At 53.1% G+C, this 14,165-nt stretch overlaps 1 protein-coding gene across 1 annotated transcript in view; it reads left to right on the forward strand.

Annotated features, from left to right (window-relative positions):
* Positions 1-7,584, forward strand: part of SEPTIN11 (septin 11) — a 47,473-nt gene extending 39,889 nt beyond the window's left edge. Inside the window, exons 7-9 of the mRNA XM_084264058.1 lie at positions 1,930-2,098; positions 6,546-6,678; positions 7,268-7,584. Of these exons, the coding sequence (XP_084120184.1) occupies positions 1,930-2,098; positions 6,546-6,678; positions 7,268-7,459 (494 nt within the window). The 3' untranslated portion in view covers positions 7,460-7,584. The remainder of the gene's footprint in view (positions 1-1,929; positions 2,099-6,545; positions 6,679-7,267) is intronic.
* The last annotated feature ends 6,581 nt before the right edge of the window (positions 7,585-14,165 follow it).

Here is a 14,165-nt window from a genome sequence, read left to right on the forward strand (position 1 = left end):
CCTGATGAATGGTGGACTGGTCTGTGCATGGTCCTCATCAAAACCTGTCTTGAGAAAGCCAGAGTAGAGCTCCAAGACTTGTGAAAACCAGGGCTTTTCTGTCTGGATCTAGATGTGGAGAGGGTTTGGTGGGAAGGGTGGTGGTGTCAACCTAACCGTTGGCCTTGGGAAAGAACAGGGTAACACTGGGAGATGCTAAATAAATAATCAGCTTGGGTAATGAAAACTTAGATCTCCATTCTCTGGTCTCCATGCCTCTCTGCCAGCAGAAGAGGTATGAGCAGCAGGGAAGGCTCAGGCAGCCAGGGGGCTGGGGTTGGACCTTTCACACAGGCCTGGATGCAGCTGTGTAGCGGGGGGGTTTGGGGTTGGTTAGTGGGGGCTCTGCCCTCTCATCTGGAAGTGGGAGAGCTAATTCAGCACTGCCTGCTTGGTGTCATCAACTTGCAGCTTTGGTGTGCAACCCCCATAAAGTCCTGCAGAAGCTCCTTTCAGTGGAGAGCAGAGTTGAGTTAAGGCTGGGTGTGCAAGCCAGGCTGCTCCGAAGCTGCCAGAGAGAGGGCTGGTCCTTGCTCTCCCACCAGGGCTGAGATGGTGAGGGTCTGCCTGTGTGTCCTGTTGGGGAGCGCCCGGAGAGCCCCAGGGGAGCATTTGCAGGGCAGTTCCCCAAAACTCACCCAGTTCTTCTCAGTAATACCAGCTGGTCCTGAAGCAGCTTCAGACGTACTGTCTTCTGCTGCTTGGACAAGAGGGTAAGGCTGGGGATAACTTCAAATTAGGAAAGAAATTGATTGTAGAATCACAGCATGATCAGGGCTGGAAGGGACCTTGAAGACCATGAAGTCCCAATCCGCTGCCATGGGCAGGGACACCTCTCACCAGCCCAGGCTGCTCAAGGCCCCATCTAACCCGGCCTTGAACCCTGCCAGGGAGGGGGCAGCCACCACCCCCCTGGGCACCCTGTGCCAGGGCCTCACCCCCCTCACAGTGAAGAATTTCTTCCTAATATCCAATCTAAATCTCCCCCCTTCCAATTTAAAACCATCCCCCTTGTCCTGTCACCACATGCACTGTTTGGGAAGTCTTGGACTCGGCACGTATCCTGTTCACTGTTCCCAGGAAACTAGGACCAGATAGTTGAGGAGATGCAGTTGGGCACAAGGGAGACTTTGGAAAGGGTCAGTCCAGGAAGAATGGACCTTCAAAGGCAGCTGCTCTGCTCTGAGGGGGGAAGGAGTAGCTGGAGCTCTCTGCTGTGTCCCCAGAGGTGAGCTGCAGCGCTTTCTGTTCACAGCAGAGACATCTTCCACCCCTTGTCTTTAAGCAAACCCAGAGTGCCTGCGCTGAAGTGTGCAGTGCTTTGGCCACAGGCCCTTCATGGGCTGAGCAGCTTGCTTGCCCCAGGGCTGGCAGTGGCACACCAGACCCTGCTCTGCAGAGGAGCGCTTCCAGGAGCCCATGGTATGCTCTGTGTGCTGCCTCCCTGTGGTGCCAGGAGCAGGGGTTTAGGGCTCCTTTGGAAGCTTAGCTGGCATGGAAAGGGTATGGCATCTCCAGGAGGGTCTTCTCATCACCTTTCCTTTCGCTGCTGGTACAAGCTGAGGCTTTGTTGCCCACCTGGGCCCCTGTCAGAAATGGGATGGAAAGTGAAATCCAGTGTGGAAATGGATCATCCCTATGCTGGTGTGGAACTACCTGGAGAGACAGGAGCTCTGTGACAGATGAATCACAGAGACACTGCAAATCCAGTGACGGGCCTTGAACTGGTACCTGTGTGTTGGCATTGGTGGCTCCACCCCGAGTTCAGCGAGGCGTTTTGGTACAGGCTGACCTGGGGCCTTGTGGGCCTGAGGAGCTCTCAGGCCGGCCGGGGGGACCTGGCCTCTGGGTTTAACGTCCTTGCTGTGCGGGGTTTGTCTTCTCTTGCAGTCGAAAATGAAAATCACTGTGACTTCGTGAAGCTGCGGGAGATGCTGATCCGAGTGAACATGGAGGATCTGAGGGAGCAGACGCACACCCGACACTACGAGCTGTACAGGCGCTGCAAGCTCGAAGAGATGGGCTTCAAGGACACGGATCCAGACAGCAAGCCCTTCAGGTATGAAAACGAACCTCAGGCCTCGTACAGCCAGAGAGTGGGGAGTTGGGGGTTGCTGATGTTTGCAAGAACCAGGGAGGGAATAGTGCTGCTCACTCTGAGCAGCCGAGATCTGAAGTGTGTGGCTGGGGAGGAAAACCTTGTGCGATGCAGCCTTGCCCTCAGGGCCTAGGACTTGTACAGGAGAAGTTTGGGTGGCTGAGATGGCTAATTCTTGCCTTCATATTTTGATAACCTCTGCAGCAGGGCCATACAGGTTCTCTAGAGCCCGCAAAATGTCACCAGGGTGCTTGAAGGTGATGTATTTTGAGGGCAGGCTGTGACCCATTTCAGACTAACCTGGAAAGTTTACAAGAAGAGCAGGTCTGCGAATCTATCCCATGCCCTGTTGGTGCAGGTGGAGTGGTTTGCTTTGCACCCGTTTCCAAGCATCCCTTGCTCTGCCACGTTCAAATACAAGCTGCTGGCCCTCACTCACAAGCACGTGCCTTTTAGTCTGTCTCCAGCATGTTACCCATCACTCGGTATGGAGAGCAGTTCCTCACTGGGCTCCTCAAACTGATTTTGCCATCCAGGTTTGAAACTGACTGCCCTATGTGGCTGAGAGGCTGGTGTAATGCTGAGCCTGCCATGAGGGTCACTACTATCCCTTGGTGTCTTTGTGTCCTCGGTGTAGTGGAAAGGGGCGTGTTTTCACACAGAGGCGGTGGGAGAGTTGGTGGCAGTATGCCATCAGGGCTTGTGGGCATGTCTGGGAGCAGTTAGCATGAGTTAACTGCTCACACCGACTCTTTTCCACCTGGGAGAATCTCACTTTGAGGTTGAGAAGCTGATTTTTATTTTCTTTCTTTTCCTCCACCCTTACTCTTGCTTTCCAAAGGCCTCTGAACTGTCCCACCTTAAGTGAAGCTTATGCTCACGTTCCTACCAGCAGTGCAGCTTGCTTCACGGGGACTTGAGTGAATCTGCTGAGCAGCAAGTTTGCTGATGGCTGCAGAAATTCCTTGTGATACTTTCTGGGCTCAGAGAAGGGTAGGATCTGAGCTGGGCAGGTGATAGGTTAGTGGCCCCTTTCCTCCCCTCAGGCTCAAGTAGTGTTTTACAGCCAGCTGGCTCAGCTGCAGGCTGGGGCTGTGTGTGATGGCTGGGCTTGTGAAGCGGAGCCGTGTCCGTGCGGAGATGAAGGGACTCGTGTTGAGGTAGAACTGGTTACCAGCACAGAGATCCGGGGAGCCACCTTCCTGTTGCCTGTCCTCAAGCTTGTCACAGCTGGTCTCTGAAGAGGGTGCTGTGGTCTGATGCTCAAGGCTTGGCTTTTTACTACAGACAGGATTTATGCTGCCTGACAGCTTTGTTGGTCCAAAGCCCAAGTCGTTAGCCAGGGACAGCAGCTGTGTGGGAATTTGGGAAGGAGTGTTTGTTTTCTCCTTCGTTTCCTGTTTCCCATTCCCCTCCAGCTCTTCCCCACTAGTCGCACCCGCTGCATCCCACGCTCCTCTCTACCCCAGGGGAAGGCGGTCAGAGTTCAGTGTGTGTGGACGTGGGGTTACCCCCGTAACACAAGTGCCAGTCCCTGAGATGGAAGCCCTGATCCCCACAGGTGAGGTTCTGGTCATTGCCAGGAGAAAGCTGGGTGGGCTCTGGAGCAGAAGGCAGGGTGGTTTTGTTCCTGGGAAGCGGCACTCCATGGTGAGCCAGGCAAGGGCTGCGCTACGACACGAAGCTTGTGCTGGGTCAGGGGGATTTATTTGTGACTTGCTGAGTTTGTGCAGCTGCATCTCTTCTGCAGCACAGAAACTGCTGGAATTGCTGGAGCCCAGTTCTGTTACTGAGCCCAAGTGTGAAGTTTTATTGGATTTCCTTTCTGGAGAGCAGTGGCTTAAGATGGGCTCAGCCCTTCCCTTTGAGGAATGTGAGGAATTTCCATTGCTTCCTGTACACGAGGCCTCTTTTGACCAAGCTGTAAGTAGAAAGGAAATGAAAACGTACAGAATTCCCCCACATGGGACGTGCTAGTTCAGGACTGTTTGCTCTGGGTGCCTCCTTCCTCTGAGAAACAAACCAACCCCATGATCCCAAACTGTTTGGCCAAAGCCAATGCATATCTGAAGCCAGGAAAACAGTAAGTTTGATCCTTTCTGTTCTTCCTTCTGGGACCAGGGATCAAAAGCTGGATCAAAAATTATCGAAATGCTACTTCGTTAAATGAAAATTAGTTGTAAGGGCATCATGTAGTAGGTGGGTGGGGAATGAAGTTACTCTTGTAATTTAGGTTCCAATGTTTGTGTACTTAAAAAAACAGATTCCATTTTAGTCTGGGAGAAGCTGTAGGGATCCCAGTTGGTTTGGACTGTTTGTTATTCCTTAGGGCTCTAAGTGGGACTTTTGCATGGGCAGCCTGAGGTTGCCAGGCCACTTTCTTTGAGAACTTGCACAGAATCCCAGACTGGTTTAGGTTGGAAGATACCTTAAAGATTGTCTAGTTCCACCCCGCTGCTGGGGGGTCTCTGTCCCAGAGCGGAGCAGAGGGGCAGAATCCCCCTTTCCCAGCCCTGCCTGTCCCGTGCTGGGGATGCAGCCTGGGACACGGGCGACTTTCTGGGCTGCGAGTGTGAATTGTTGGATCCTGTTGAGCTTCTCCTCAACCAGCACTCCCAAGTCCTCCTTCTCTTTACTTCTCTGGATGTCAGAGTCACTTAACAGGGAGTTAAGCTTGCTGGCTTTGGGGTGCTGGCCTTTTTTAAACTTGAGGTTGGGATTAGCATTGAACCTGGGATGATTTAACAGCAAGCCCCTGCCACCATCCTCACTCCTGCCACCTTTTCCTGCTTGCCCCTCATTTTGGGGAATGGGCTTTGCAAGAAATTGTCAGCTGTACAGGATGCAATTAGCAGTGATTTAATTTTGGTCCTTAAGGCTCTGCTGCTCCCTAGTACAGCCTGTCACTCATTGCAGCCTGTCTTTGCTCGCTGAGCTGTGAAGGCTCATCTGCCCTCTGGGCTTTAGCCAGACCCTTCAGAAGGGGTTAGGAGTTTGAGTTTTAATGTCCATGCTCAGGGGATTAAAGCCAAGACTGAATTTTAGGGATGTCTTGATTGAGTCCCCTGATCTCTCGCTGCTGTGAGCGTGCTGGGTCTCAATGTAGTTGAGAAGCCGAAGGCGTGTCTTGCTTTTGTCTCCCATGAGAAGATGGTTGTTGGTTTTAGATCTGGTGCTTTAGCTTTAGGCTGTGGGAAGCTGGTGTGTTCAGCTGGAATCACACGATCCCCTCAGGGCAGCCAGCACTGGGCATCCCCTCTGTGGAGTGCTTAAGGAGGCTGCTGAAGTGCCCATCCATGAGCAGCGTTACACCCAAGTCTTGGGTTTAGTCTGTCAAGTTCTGTTCCCCACTCAACACCCTCACACCCCCTCTAAAGACCCCTAATGAACAGAGCCAGACAACGCAAGAGCTGCCAAAAACCCCACTGTGCCCAAGCCTGGCACTAACAGGGTGAAGGTGTTCCAGCCCAGTGGGTAATGTGTTCCTTGGGCACGTGGATGCACCGTATCCCCGTGGGTTTGCTGTATCCATGTGACATCAGTCGGGTTTTCATGTCAAAAGCACACTTTCCAAAAAGCATCTCGGGGGAAATAGTTATCATTCCCACACTATCATTCCAGCTGACATATCCAAATCCATTTATGGAATAAAATGAAGAGGAATTTGGTGTCTGAGTTCCCAAGAGGTCCTCAAAAATGTGAGGTGCGTGGACAATGTATTTCGTGTCCTGAATCTTTGCTGTGATATCTCAGTGCTGGGGAAATACAGGAATGCTGGGAAGTAGAGGGGGAATAAAGGAAAGCAGAAACCCAGCACTGTGGTTATGTGGAGGAGGAAAGCTGCTGCTCGTTTCCAAAGGCTTAGCCTCCCTCCACACCTAAAACCACCTTGGGAGACCTCTCTTCCTCCTTTATCTAAATGAAGCCCCTCATCTGAATCCATTAGCAAAGAGTAGTGGGAATTAGCTTTACTCTGTGCTTAATAAAGCAAAACAAGCCAGATGTCACGCTCTGATGTGCCCATCTCTTCCATAAATCTTGCACCTCAACTGGAGAGGCTCAGGACAAACTGGGGGAGAAGCAAGGAGGTGTGACTGCGATCCCGAGCCACGTGAGTACTGGGGGTTGCTGTAGATGCTGACGTAGCGGCTGCTTGTTTCTGAGGGTAGTCATCCTGCCTGCTGAGTGGATTCCCAGGATCCCCAACAGTGTGCTCAGTTTGGCTTGTCTCCCTCTGCTGCCATCTAGCAAGCTAGGGCTGAGGGATGTGATGGTGCCCGTGTTGCAGTCAGGACCTCTGAAGATGTTTTGTGACAGCACAACACAGGGAGGTCACAGAGGGCTGGAGACTCGTGGCTCTGCTTGAAAGGCAGCTCTGACTGTTTGGTGTTTCCCATGTTTTTTACAGTCTCCAGGAGACCTATGAAGCGAAGAGGAATGAATTCCTGGGCGAGCTCCAGAAGAAGGAGGACGAAATGCGGCAGATGTTTGTCATGCGAGTGAAGGAGAAGGAAGCAGAGTTGAAGGAAGCGGAGAAAGATGTGAGTGTGTCGCAAGTCAGAGGACTGTGTGTGAGGCTTTGGGATGGGCTTATTGCGAGAGCGCCCCGAGTGCATCTGGATTCCAGCACCAAGCCTGAGGAGGTGCTTGTGTGCATGAGTGGTCTGAAGAAGCAGATGGGAACCCAGTCCCTGGTCCTGCCATGGACTTGTGGTGTGACCCTGTTGCACAAGTCCTCTGCTGCTCTCCTGTGCCTCTAAAATGGAGTGAGAGTATTCCCTGGCTCCAGGCAGCTGGACAAGGGTATGTGCTGTGGGGCAAGCAGTGCCCTGGTGGCTAAGAGCCAAATGGGGTCCTGGGGGGCATCAAGAGGAGTGTGGCCAGCAGGTCAAAGGAGGTGATCCTCTCCCTCTGCTCTGCCCTGGTCAGGCCCCATCTGGAGTGTTGTGTCCAGTTCTGGGCTCCCCAGAAAGCCGGAGGTGCTTGGGCCAGGCCAGTGACTTGTTGGTAATGCTGTACCACCCCAGTGTCAGCGAAACCACGTCAGGCTCCCTTACCGGTAATGAGGAGGGGTGGGGGGTGGAATGTTCCTCTCTTCCCCTCCAATTCTCGTTCTCCCTGTCCCGGCAGCTCCATGAAAAGTTTGACCATCTAAAGAGGACTCACCAAGAAGAGAAGAAAAAAGTGGAGGACAAAAAGAAGGAACTTGAGGAAGAGCTGAACAACTTTCAGAAGAAGAAGGCGGCAGCACAGCTATTACAGTCACAGGCTCAGCAGGCAGGTTCTCAACAAACCAAGAAAGACAAGGACAAGAAAAAGTAAGCAGATGGCACCCACGTCCTTTGTGGGGTTTGTAACACTTCGGGAGATTGGTTTGGGGTTTTTTTCTCTCTTGCTGCATGTCTGTATTTGCTTTTTCCCCGTTACCAGACTGGAAACTTTTTATCAGCCTGATCAAATAAAGTATTTTTTTCTAAAGGGTGGGCCAGGGGAATGATCTTAATTTTTCTCTGGAGAAATACCTCCAGGTTTTATGTCAGAGACTGCCTGGTGTGGGACAGCAGGATGGTGCAGGCTTGGCCTGTGATCCGTCCAGCGGCTTCTGGAACAGCTCTGGGACGTTCTGAACTCAGATTTACCTGCCTGAGCCAAAATAATTCTGGGAGGGGGAGGTCTCCATTCTTCCTTCACCTCCCATTCCTTCAGGTTATAGGTAGAAGTAGATCAGAAACCAAAACCACTGTGTTATTTTTACATGGGAAATGCCAGTGCCAAAAGGTAACACTTGGAAGCTTGCTTTAATTGCAGGAAGTTTTGATGCTGGGGTGGGGATTTTGGGGGGGACTGGACCGGGGTGGGGTTGGTGGGTGGGTTGTTTTTTGGTTTGTTTGGGTTTTTTAAATGCAAACTGCTCCGGTACCGTCACTGCAGGTAAATGGCACCTGTGGTCGTATCAAGCTGGCTTAATAAGCAAAGAAACCCACGGCGTTTAGCAGAGAGAATGGCACTGTTATTCTGTGGTTGTAAGCTAGGAGTGTTGTCCTGTACCCTCCAGTACTCTGAGGTGCCAGCAACGTAGTAGGCACCAGGCTTGTCTGTGGACAGAGACTGTCCCGTGGTCGGTGTTTGGAGGAGGCCTTGTCAGGTGTGCTCCCTTTGGACCTCGCTCTGCTCCCGTTGAAACTGGAGGACTGTTGTGGTTGGCTCGGGCTCAGAGTTAAGTAGGGGAGCTGCTCCAGCCCTGACGACCTTTATGGCCTCCTCTGACCCCTCTCCAACAGTCCCACGTCTTCCTTGTACTGGGGCCCCAGCTCTGGACACAGGACTCCAGCTGGGGCCTCCCAAGCGCAGAGCAGAGGGGGACAACGTCCCTGCTGCCACCCCTCTGCTGATGGAAAATACTGGCTACTCCACCACCCTCTAAAAACCAGAGTGCAAGGTCAGGTCTGCTTAGAGATGATGAGGTACAGTGGAGCCAGGCAAAGCTTGCAGAGGTGCAGTAGGCGCTGTGTGACTTGTTTGTATGGTGCAGCGGGCTGGGCTGCAGTAGCAGAGGCTGCCTTGGGGCCTGCTGTGTCATTTCCATCCGCTGCTTCTGTATCGAGGCCTTTGTGGGGCATCTGTGATAACAGCACTAGTCAGTAACTGCGGCTGGGGAAGCTGTGGAGATGATCAAGCAGCAAACATCACTAGAAAATGCTGCTTTAACCTCCCACTCCCCAAACAGACAGTTCCACACTCCTCTTCATAGCCAGCAGCAAAGGGGCCTGTTCCTTAACAGACTTCAGCAGAATTCCTGCGTGATTAACACTGAGCTGCTGCTGTGGAGGAGCCGGGATGCCAGTAGGGATGTGATGTGGACACGTCTGTCCCCCTTGCTAATCTGAGCCAGGTCCGAGCTGCCTCACAGCACGAGCCCTGGGCTCCTGTTGTGTCACACACGTACAGGGACGCTGTTACACCCTGCCGAGTTTGCTGCCGCTCGCCGTGCGTGCCCTGACTCTGCTGCTGGTTCGGTACCCAGTGCTTGGTGCTTCCACCCCGGCTTCCCGGGGAAGGTGTGGGGAGGGTGTAGGGCTGGTTCCTCAGCTGATGGAACCTGCGTAGCTCCTATGTGTGGAGCCCTGCTGCTCTGTGCTAACTGAGAACTTGGCCTTTGGTGCCTGCTGGAGTACAGAGTGTATGTGAGCTGCGTGCTCTGCTCGCGGAAAGAATCGCTGAGGCTAATCGGTGTCCTGTGGAACTCTGGCGTCAGGCAGTCGGTGTTAGCTCGTGTGTGCTGCCGTGGAGCGGGCTGGCACGCGCGGTGCGCTGGCTGTGACACACGGGTGTTTCTGGCGCCCGTGGCAGGCAGGGATTCCACTTTGCCAGTGGATTTCCCTGAACGCAGCCACGAGGAACACGCGTGTGCTGCAGCGTGCCGTTCCTGTGCGGCTCCTCACCAGGTGCTCTAACTGCTTCAGCTGTTCTTTAGGGTCTGGAGTACTAACGGCAGCTTTAAAGGCGAGTGCCGATGCTTCTGCCTTGTGGGAGCGCACCCTGGTTTCTCCAAAGGCTTTAAGCTCCTCCTTGCTCACTAAGGAAAAGCCACGGTGCTGGCGTGGCCTGTGGTGGCTCTTGTGCAGCTGCTGGAGGAAATCCCCTGCTGGGTGCAATCCTCACAGCATCCCCAGGAATAGCCCACGGGAACACGCGCGCTCAGCTTGGGCAATGGAGACGTCCCACCGTGCTGTGCAAGCCGGAGGGGAGGCTCAGGGTGGAATCTGCCCCTGGCTGAACTCCATGAGCACAGACCTGCCCCTGTTGATTCCCAGACTGTCCTTTCGGGCTGGAGCTCCCGTAGCTTGGGATTCCCATACATACCTTGCGGGTGTTTCATCTACAACTGTGGCAGCTCTGCTCTGGTGACAGCAGCCACGTACTGAGTGTCTTCCTGAACGTGGGGCTGAGCATATGTACCACGTGCCTGCCACGGTTTGAGGCCGGGGCCGTGCTTCAAACCAGAACTGTTGGGAGATGGCTCTTGGCAGTGGGCTTGGCAGGGCTGCCTGGGAGCAGCACAGCCGCCTGGTGCTTGCCTGTCCTTTGGTAGATGGCCACATGCATGCCTGAACATGTGCTGCTGTGTTACTCGCTCATCCTCGCCTCCCCCCCAGCCCCAGGAGCCGGGACCATCTGTTTGGGCCCCAGTTCTGTTTATTTCAAGCTATTTCTGAAAACCACATGAAAAATTCTATTTTTTCCCCCCTGTTTCCTTCCCACGTAACAATTTCCAGTCCAGTGTGACTGGTCTGGCCCTCGGGGGGCATTGCTTAGGCCCGAAGCAGACCCTGAGCTGTAACACACAGGCCGATGGCGCAGCCCGGCCTGACTCCCTGTAGAAACAAGGGGTTTATTGGGGTCTGAAGGATCTGACTTGGTTCTGGAGCTGATGTGCTGGGAGACATCAGTGGTGCCTGGGTCTGAGACACCCAAATTTGGAGGCTAAGCAGACGCCTGCTATGAGAGTTCCCGTGTTAAGTGACCCAAACCAGACCCCTACAGCCATACCCACCCTGGCCAGGCACAGCCTGACAAAAAATAACCTCCAAAGACCCCAACCGCTCTGTGGTGCCAGCCTGGACTCACCTGGGGGGGTTGGTTGTTAAGGAGTTCTGCCCCCCCTCAGGTTTTCTTTGTTTTTGCCTGTTGGAGGGTGGAGCAGAGCCCAGCCCTGAGGTTTAATGTCTTTGTGACATCATCCATCTGCATGCCCACCCACCAGAGCAGGTTGCTGGTGTCGCTCTCCCAGCTTGCTTTGATTTTTTTTTTGGGGGGGTTTGGTGTTGTTTTTTGTTTTGTTTCATTTTGAGTTCAATTATTGCTAACTTTTTTGTTTTTTGTTCTTTTTTTAACTTGCAGTGCAAGCTTCACATAAAGCCTGGCAAGCCAAGGATGTTCCTGCATTCACCTGCTTTTGCAGTAATGTGTCTCTGCCATCTCTTGTCTTTTTTTTCTTTTATTTTTCTCTCCATTTTTTAACACCAATAACTATTAACTCATCTAATAACATAGTGGGAACAAGAAGGAAGAAGGATTTGGGTACAGGACTATGCAACTGGAGACTCTCAGGGGTGGGTAGAGGGGCACAGTAACGATGCCATGTATTTCTCTTCTCAAAACCAGCAGCAGTAAATCATCCGCGGCTCCAGACGTGGACCCAGGGTCAGGGCTGGCTGATGGGCAGCTCGGGTGAGCATCGCTGACTGGAGCAGGCCCGGGGTGCCGCCAGCCTACCTGGTGCTTGGAGAGCCGCGGCCTACCTGGCTCTCAGAGCTGCTTGCAGTGGCCCTGTGCTGAGCCAGGTGGTCCCTGGCACTGCAGAAACCAGCCCCAGGGATCTCCTGCTGTAGGAGGGTCACAGCCCAGTCCCTGGGGTGGCCAAACCCCCCGGTGTTCCATCCCACCCCTATTCCTTTGTTAGTTAATGCCGGGGGGGTGGGCAGGGGTGGGTGGGCATGTGTGTGTAGATAACAAAAGCTTAACCGCCCTTGCATGCCCTTACATTTGCATGATGGTTGTAATCAGTTCCTGGGGTTTTGATGTCTTGACTTGATCCTACCGGTTGGCTTGGGTTTACTGTCGTGCGCTGGCGTATCTCTACAGCCGCTCTTCCAGCGGGGTGTAGTAGCCACCTGCTGAACGCTGCGCTGGGAACCAAGCAGCACCACGGGTGCCCCGGGAGAAGGACCATTTCCCGTCCCTGCTTTCCATGTTCCCACTTGCCTGACCTTGTGTAACCTTTGAGACCTCACTTAAACCAGTACCTGGCTCCAGTGTGCATCATCTTAGGAAGGCTTAGCGGCCCTTAAAGAGCAAAATGCCTGGTGGGGGGAGCAACACAGTCTCAGTATCCTCTTAGAATCTTCAAGGAGGGTTCCTGTACGAGCTTAGACCCCCAGAACTGCAGGGGGTCTCCAGAATTCCATGTTGAGGAGGGGAGGGCAGGAGGGTGCCTGGACACACACGTGGACAGCACTGGGGATGCTGTGCCATTCAGGTGTCCCTTGAACGTGCCAAGGAGCCTTAGCGTGAGCCAGGCCTCAGGCGGTGTGGCAATGGGTGTGCTTAACGCACGTTCTCTGTGCCGTTGCTTTCTGGACAGAATCTTTCCCCTCCTGCCCCAGGAGTGGCGAGCCATGCTTACCCTCTGACCTCTGCACTCTGTCTCTGCCGTGATGCGCAGCCAGCCTTTCCTCTGCTGATGGCTAGGTACTCTCCCGTTCCTTCCTTTAAAGCACTCTAAACCCCCACTTAAGCCTTGTGAACTGCAGTTTGCTTGTTTCTGGGATGGAATTTCCTGCCTCTCTGGAGGAGGGAACAAAACCAAGGCAATTACCACCTTTTCTGAACCCTTGGACTGGGAAATGTGTTTGGGGCTCAGCTTTTGCCTTGTCTTGCCTTTTAATCCTCACTGCATAAACATGGCTTTGGGAAGAGGAGATCCAAGTAGGGTGTCTTGGAGAGATGGGAAAAATTGGTTTGGGATAAATGGGCTGGAAATAAAATAGCAGAGGCTTTTTTTTTTTATACTGATGGGTTTTTGTTGGGGTGGTGGGGGGTGTTTTTTAAAGCTAAACCTCCTGGTCTAACCAGCCACAAGGCCATTTTATTTTCCTCACACTTAAAAGAGGTTTGCTGGGGAGTTGTTTGGAATAGTGAAACTTCTTGTGGCTTCTGGCAAACTCAGCTGTAAAGTCTGGAGTCATCAGGGGAGAAATTTGGGTTTGAGCTTGATGATCTTTGTTTGCAGTCGCATCACACGTACATCACTCCCTGCTTGTGGCAGGATGCTTTGCTTCAGCTCTCTGTGCGTGGCCTCTTGTTAATTACCAGCATTTTGTGCCAAGTAGAGAACTTGATTTTAACAGTTATTTGTTCTGCCTCCTTGAACAGCCCTCCAAGGGGTGGGTGGCAGGGGAAATCAGCTGAGTCTGGCTAGTTTATTTTTAATTTTTAACCTTTTTCTTTTGGACAGAAAGCCATGCCCAAGTGCATTAACGTATCACTGGTTTGAGTTTCTCCAGCAAAAACCCAGGCTGCTGTGGAGAAACTTGGGAATAGACCATAAACTCACAGAAATTGAAGGTACTGCATTGGTTTTAAAAGTGAAGGAGAAGTTCATGGGGACTTTTTCCCTCCTTAACCCCCCAGGCCATGTTTAGCTTGTTACTGCTTCACTTCCTTCTTGAACACCTTTTCCACCAGTATCCCCTGATTCTGCACGGAGTAAAGGATGCTTGGATGTGCTTTTCACCTTCACTCCCCCTTTCTGCCTCACTCCTCAGAGGAAACTGGTTGTGGTTTTGGGGGGTGTCTTTAAGTCCACTTTCACTTCCAAGCGGCGTCGTTAAACCAACTTCACGACTTCCTGAGACAATCTGCTTATTCTGCTAAGGTGTTGGAAAAGGAGCCGTAGGGAACACAACGTCCAGGGCCTGAGGAACCCCTAAGCACCCCCACTCAGCTTCTCCCTGTGCTTGGAGCTAAAGAGCTGCCTGGTTGCATGGGCCAAGGGCCCTTAGTGTGGTGAGACGGTGCTGATAACCAGCCGAACGGCACTGTGTGTCCTGACAGGGGGGGTTTCAAACCTTGGGATCACACAGAAGGAGCAGGGAAGCACACAGAGACGTGTGTTTCTGGGGTGATGGTATTCCCAGGGCATGGAATGAATGCCTAGAATGGGAACACAACCAAAATCCAGGTCGCAGAGAGGGGTGTGATTGCTCTGGAGAGGCGGGCAGGGTGTGCTTGGCAGGGAGCCGAGGCGGCGGAGCCCGAGGGGGGTTTGCTCTCCCAGAGCCTTGCTGGGGCTGTGCAGTTGCTTTCAGGAGGGACAGGAAGTAGGAAGGTGCCTTCTGAGCTCATGGTTGTTAAACACATCACCTGGCATCTCCTGCGCTGCTGCCAGGGAGGATGGGACGGGGGAGCAGCGGCTGGCACCCCCCCCCCCCAAGCCCCTCTGTGTCACCCCCTCTGTGAGCTTTGG

The sequence above is a fragment of the Gallinula chloropus genome (genome assembly GCF_964237585.1).
Source record: "Gallinula chloropus genome assembly, chromosome: 4".
NCBI lineage: Eukaryota > Metazoa > Chordata > Aves > Gruiformes > Rallidae > Gallinula > Gallinula chloropus.